The following is a 6,731-nucleotide window of genomic DNA, read 5'->3' on the forward strand; positions in this document are numbered from 1 at the left end:
AATATTCCAATTCATGTATTATTAGGTGGACCTACACAATAATGACGGAATCCGTAAAAAAAATAAAATACATCATCTTATAATTCAACAAAAAAATATGAATTGTTAGATTATGAAATTCAATACAGAAGAAGATGATCAAATGAACAAAAGTACACAAGAGCACACATATAAGCACAGTAATTAGTGTATGTAAATGGGACCGTCTATAGCTATTTATGAGAAAAAAAAAAATCTGGTCATATCATGTTCAAGGTTCTTTATTTGTTAGTGCATATTTTCTCACTCTTTACTTCAATGTTGTAATCATACGAATAAGATCCGACCAAAATTGTTAGTTAGTGCATATGTCTCTTGTACTTCAAATTAAACTTGTTTTTAGTGTGTTACACAAACGGCCAAAACTACAAAAATTTGACTGGTGGGTTGAAATAAAGTGCACAATACATGGCTTGTGAAATTTGAACTCAAGCTAGTTTTCACAATCACAAAATATAATTTTAATCAGTAAACTGTAAGTATATATTTAGTATTTTATGAGAAAGTTTAGCCATATAATAAAATTTCCTACAAAAACTTCAATTAAATTTTAATATACATAATTAAAACATTTAAAAATTACAAAGATAATACATTTATAATTAGTTGCCTGCACTTATACTCGTTATACTTGCAACAACATTTGTAGCTTCATCATACATGTCACAGAAAAACCTTGAGTGAGAGGAGGCACTAGAAAGATAAGTTTTCTCCTCTCTTGGTCTCTGACCTGTTCAAAATTTCATGTGGCTCGTGCGCAAAATTCAGGTCTTTCACATTTTATTTTTCTCTCCATTTCCACTATTTAGGTGGCTACAGGGCCCATATAAAATGTCCCTTCTCTATAAAAAAAATAGAGTTCAACTTGCATTCCTCTTACTTTGAGATTCAAATGGATCAAGAAAATATACAACTCTTGAAAGATAATATATTAATAAATTATTATCAGAACAAAGTTGAATTGAAATTAATTAGAAAGAAGGATGACAATTAATTTTGATCTAGTAATTAAAAATAATGTTTCCGTGTGATATATAAGTCGTATAGGCTAGACATTCAGATGTTTTTTTTGTGTGTGAATATTAATGGATCATGAGTGGCTTGACCTTAAAACTCTCATTACAAAAAATGATGGCTATTTCAAATTTTGTGAAGAACAACAATAAATACTTAGTTTATAAATAAGAGACCATTTAATATAAGATCTTCCTTATCTGCAAAATATAAAAATTTAATTTTAGTACAATAGACCGCCAATCATCATCAATAATAAATTAAAAACCAAATAAATGCTTCAACTAAACAATCAGATCGTTTAAAATTAATGACTCTGACAAATTGAAAGAATCAGCACTTATTTATTTTGGGTAATTAGCTTGAGCACTCGTGCCCAGTGTTGTGTACTCTGGCATTATGGCATGAAAACAGCTAGCAAGTCTTTTTCACATGCATTAACTCAATAAAACAATAATGGGTCCCACTGAACAATCTAATATTAGACACCAGATCAAACAAAAACAGTGTCAAATAAAACAAGTCAATCCACGCAATTAAACACACTAAAAAAATTCTCATGTCGGGACCAATGATTTTTTAATACCTGTACTCGAGAAAAAATAATTATTTTCATAACAGCCTAGTCTCTTTCTCCTGTTCATACACATGATGCTATCACTTCGACCATGATATATTCCATCAAGTAAAACACAGCAATGTTATTAAATAGAAAAAAAGAGGGAAGAATTTTGAAATTGCCCTTACAAAAAAAAAAACTTCTTTATTTTGAGACAAAGTAAGGTGAGGTTTAAATTGAACAATTTTATTGAAATTTTACAAATATTAACTTCCTACAATCTGAGGCATGAATACTGCATGCAGGATCAAGGGATTGCTCTCTAATTTAAGATTTTGTAGGTATAAATGCAATTATCTTTAAACAAAGCACAAGATAAGACTGAAGTCCTAAACAAAGTTTAAGCTTGGTACTAGCTACACCCATGTGGTTTTGTCTCATGAGGAGAAGAATAAAAAGCACCAAGAAATTGATCATCAAACAAAAAACCACAATTGCTATTGTCCAATAAAAGAGATTGGTAATTAAAGTCTAAATTTAACCCAAACCCTAATCCAGCAGTGTTGCTTGTAGACCCCAGTGTAGGTGCCAAGAAATCATCACACGTGTAGGTCTCTGTTTTTACCGTCGGTATTACGAGCGGTGCGATAGGTGGTGAAGGTGACGGGGTGTTGATTGCTGTGCTAATTATGCTAATTGCACTATTTGTACTAGTAGGTGGAGATAGGGGACTAATTAATTGCTGATCCTGTTGCGGTGCCATCATTCGTTTCTTTAGCTTTGTGTTCCAGTAGTTCTTGACATCATTGTCGGTTCTTCCCGGGAGCTGAGCTGCGATAACCGACCATCTGATAACAGGGAAAAAGAAGATTAATTATGAAGTATAACAACTCTAAATTCAGCACAAAATCTTAATGTTAAGCACAAAAGATGTTTAAGATCCAGAAATGAAAAATTAAGAGTCACTGTTCACCTGCTAGTACTAATTATGTGAGTGATGACATCTAAATGTTGGAAACTACGAAAGCTTTTTATGGAAAATAATAACTCCATTTCAACATTCATAAAGACTCGAGGAGCACAGAATTTCGATATCAAATGGAAAAACTGTTTGTGATATCTAGAATTTGGGAAAAAAATATAGAAATTAAATGTTGTAGCCCCCATGTAATTATAACTAATTGTATACAGAAAATTATTCATTGAAAGAAACAGTACTTCTTTCAAAAAAGACTACAATTAGCAAGGGACATATGCAACTAGAGAGAGAAAAACCTGCTTCCAATCTTGTTATAGAGAGACCAAATGATATTATCTTCTTCTTCAGTGAAACCGCCATGCTTTATATCTGGTCTGAGATAATTTAACCATCTTAAACGACAACTTTTTCCACATCTTCTCAGTCCTAATTAAGCACAACATAAGGGGAATTTTGAGAAAAAATTGATATGGATATATAATTCTGACAAACAACGTCAATCAAAAAGAAAATTAATGAATTACTACGTACCTGCTTTCTTTGGCAAAGCAATCCAGTTGCCACCACTGCCCTGCTTCTCTATGTAATTTCTGAGTGTTTCATCTTCCTCTGGAGACCAAGGACCTCTCTTCACATTTGCCTTGTCGCAGCATGGCGCTCTTCCCATGTCTCCACAGAAAGAGAGAGATTCAGAGTAGAGAGAGAGAGATGAGAAGAGGTGTGGAGAGTGTAAGTTGCAAACAAGCTGGATCGGTCTGGTTTTCAATCTCTTTAAAAAAGCTATTTGAAGAGAGACACAGGCAAAAAGTTGGAGAAAAAGCTGGTCCTCTGTAGTATAAAGTATTGACCAAGTTTTGCTCAGTTTTCCATTTTTAAAGTTTTCCAATATTGCTTGTTTCGTACCGGAGAAGAAAGAAATGGTTAGCTAGACCTGGTTTTTTTTATTCATTTGAACGCCTGAGGTAGTCTTGGAAGGCAAGAGTAGGAGCATATGATATGAGAAATGTTAATTACATCTTAAATAAAATTGAGTTTGTTACATAATATCTATAATAATACTCATAATTAAAATCTAAATAGTAATTTACAAGTAATTTCATAATTGAGATACATGAGATCCAGTTAAAACATTTATAGCCTCAATTTATTAGAATTTCACACAAAAATTATAAAGTATTAATGTATCATTTTATAAAGTCCAAATGCAGTTTGACTAATATAAATCTATCTATATTAGATTTTTTATATAATGAAAATAAATTATATTAAAAAAAATATTTGCAAAAGATGACTTGACAGAATTAAAACTACATATTTTATTTCTCTAACCATATGCTTTGATTGACAACATTCTTTTACTACTCTTTGTGATAATAGTACTGCCAAAACATAAAATAGTTAAATGTCTCTACAAAATAATTCGGACATGCCAAAAAAAATGAACAAAACTAAACAGCCACACACTTATTTACTTAATTAAACATGCATCTGTTATTATAAAAAACTCATGAATCCTCTGTTATGAATTTAGATAATTAAATTTACCAAATCAAAAACAAGTTTTGCATTCTATAAATACTGTAATTATGAACTCCCTCCAAATCCAATTATTGTTCTCCCCAAGCATTTATTTTAGACCAAGAACATCTCCCAAAAATTGTTCAACAACCTGGATGAACCAGTTGACGTCGAAATGGTGGAACCTGATTGGAAGAATCAGAACCCCGCTTATTTGTTGCTGGATCTAAGCCGTGGAGATAAAAGTTGAACCGATCATCACAGCAAAGCGACAAATGGACGGCTGTGATTGGGACCAGACTAGAGGCACCGCAAGGCGGCGGGGTCCACTTGTCCCACGCAAATTTGATGTGCTCGGCGGATCCCAAAAGGTGATCTCCTTTTGACGTTGGTGTGAGAGAGTGTGTAAAGCTTTTTCTAAAGGGTAGTGTCGGTATTTTGTTTATTTTCAGGTAAAAGTGTGTCTGTGGTCGTTGCTGTGGCGGGTTGTAAAATGCTAATTTGTGTATAATTGGGATTAAGTATGATTTACAAGGTTCTTTATTATTTATTGCACATATGTATTATATTACATCAAGTTGTATGATGTATATAAATGAATGAGAACATAATAACAAAAATACAAAAGAATAAAAAAACTCAATTGATTACTTACAGAAGACTCTGAATTTTAATTCTTTCTGAACATATATTTATGATTGGTTAAATATTTAAGCAGAATTTTATAATCATCTGTTGAACTTATTGGCAGGAAAAAAAAAATTTATGTTCCTTGATTTGAATTACTTTCTAAAAAGTTGAAAAAAAAAAAGAAGAAGAAAGAAAACAAAATAAAAGCGAGATCCATCATCCTTTGCATTATTAGTCACGTTGTAGGCTCCAAAGAAAGATAGAGAGATATTCTTAAAAGAGCGCCTGAGGTTTGAAACAAGTCAGTGGTGGCAGCCCACAGGACAAAACAAGGCCATTGCCAATTTTATTTTCTCCGGGTTTTATTTTAGGTTGAACTTCTTCCCTTCGGATTCTTCACTTTTCTAGTAAACTTTTCTCTTTTGAGAAAGTAGGAAGAAAAATATGAACCCAACAGTGCTTTTTTAGAAAATCAATCCTCATCCATCAGTACGGATTGGGGCCTCAAAATAATAAGAGGGTTCAAAGAGGTTATTTTCATATCTTTGTTTTTTATTTTAGTGAATTTTGCAATAACAACCCTGCAAAGTTATAGTAGAATTGAAAGACAAACGATCTTTAGAGTTCTCTATTATTCCTGCTATTCATTGACTGAAAGCAGAAAGGGGAGGTAGCACAATTAGCTAGGAAAATATCCTAGAGTTGTTATATCCAAAAATCGAGAGTTCAATTGCCCTTCACGAACCTTGGTAGCTACTACCCAGTTTTCAAAAAAGAAAAGCAGAACCGGTTCTGATATTCTCTGCTCAGCTGTTTCCTCTAGAAATATATTACTGCAGCCTGAAATTCAAAAGGCCTCTGTTCAGTTGTTCTTCTACAAATCGCAGGTGCTTTGAATTGAAATCAAGGCTCCGCTCAGCTGTTTCGTCTAGAAATTAATTACTGCAGCCTGATATTCAAAAGGCCTCTGTTCAATTGTTCCTCTACAAATCGCAGGTGCTTTGAATTGAAATCAAGGCTTCGCTCAGTTGTTTCCACAAGAATTTACCGGAGTCATCAATTGCCGTTGAATGTATTCATGGGCTGGGCCTAAGGCTTCCTCCCTGCATTAAGAGATGCCATTAAAGATCCAAAATAAATTTATATTGAGCTAGACTGAGCCCAATATTCTAGTTAAATCCAGCAACTCTGCTTCAAACTAAGAACCGATTTCTTCTATAATCCAAACCAAATCGGCAGGGAAACAATTTTTTCATTGTTATTCTTACCAACCTCTTTTAGATAGCATATTTTTTCTAATTTGAAAGCCCATATGAACATTGTGAAAAAAAAAAAAAAAGTTTCATCAACAGGCCAGATCTCAAGTTATCAATAAAAATCATTTATAACTCTTACAGCAAATTTTTTTTTTTGAGGAGAACTCTTACAGCAAATTATGTAATGAAAGTGATAGTAGTACAAACTCAAAATGATTAGATTTTTTTTTTTTTTGATAATTTAAGTAGGGTCGAAATTTCATAACCACAATTACGGAAATAGGATTTGCAGTTGAAAATATTTTACCATTTTTTTAATTTTATTTAAAATTTTTAAAGAACACGTGGATATTAGAGCATTAATGACGAATGAATAGCAGAGTTATTGCTCACATAATTGATCCCAGCATAAACCAATAAGTGACAAATTCTGTAGAAAGAGCCATAATAGGTGTCGTTTAAAGAAACAGAACAGTATCTCATTTCTAGCCGTTCTTTTTCCGAATCCAAAGTAACCATCTAGAAAAGGACTGATCACAAAGAATACGAAAAATTGGCGCTGTGTTAGGGATTGATTGATCGGCTCATCAGTTGATGCTGATTTCTGCCCCTCTAAAATAGTTTTTGTAGAATTCCTCATTCTGTTTAACTGTCGCTGGTAAAAACCTCTGAAATGTCCAATTTTTTTTTTTTTTTTTTTTAAGATGAAAGGTTCTGTATATTGCTGCAAGAAACA

The 6,731-nt window shown here is 32.7% G+C and overlaps 1 protein-coding gene across 1 annotated transcript; it reads right to left on the reverse strand.

Moving 5' to 3' along the window:
* Positions 1–1,834: 1,834 nt before the first annotated feature.
* LOC144559631 (transcription factor RAX2-like) lies at positions 1,835–3,450 on the reverse strand. The gene is made up of 3 exons (XM_078308703.1): positions 3,123–3,450; positions 2,888–3,017; positions 1,835–2,460 (listed from the first exon to the last, which is right to left on the reverse strand). The coding sequence occupies exons 1-3, from the start codon at positions 3,256–3,258 to the stop codon at positions 2,025–2,027; spliced, it is 702 nt and encodes a 233-aa protein (XP_078164829.1). The 5' UTR covers positions 3,259–3,450; the 3' UTR covers positions 1,835–2,024.
* Between the last annotated feature and the right edge of the window lie 3,281 nt (positions 3,451–6,731).

This window comes from Carex rostrata, chromosome 9 (assembly GCF_964058835.1).
Source record: "Carex rostrata chromosome 9, lpCarRost1.2, whole genome shotgun sequence".
NCBI classification, from domain to species: domain Eukaryota; kingdom Viridiplantae; phylum Streptophyta; class Magnoliopsida; order Poales; family Cyperaceae; genus Carex; species Carex rostrata.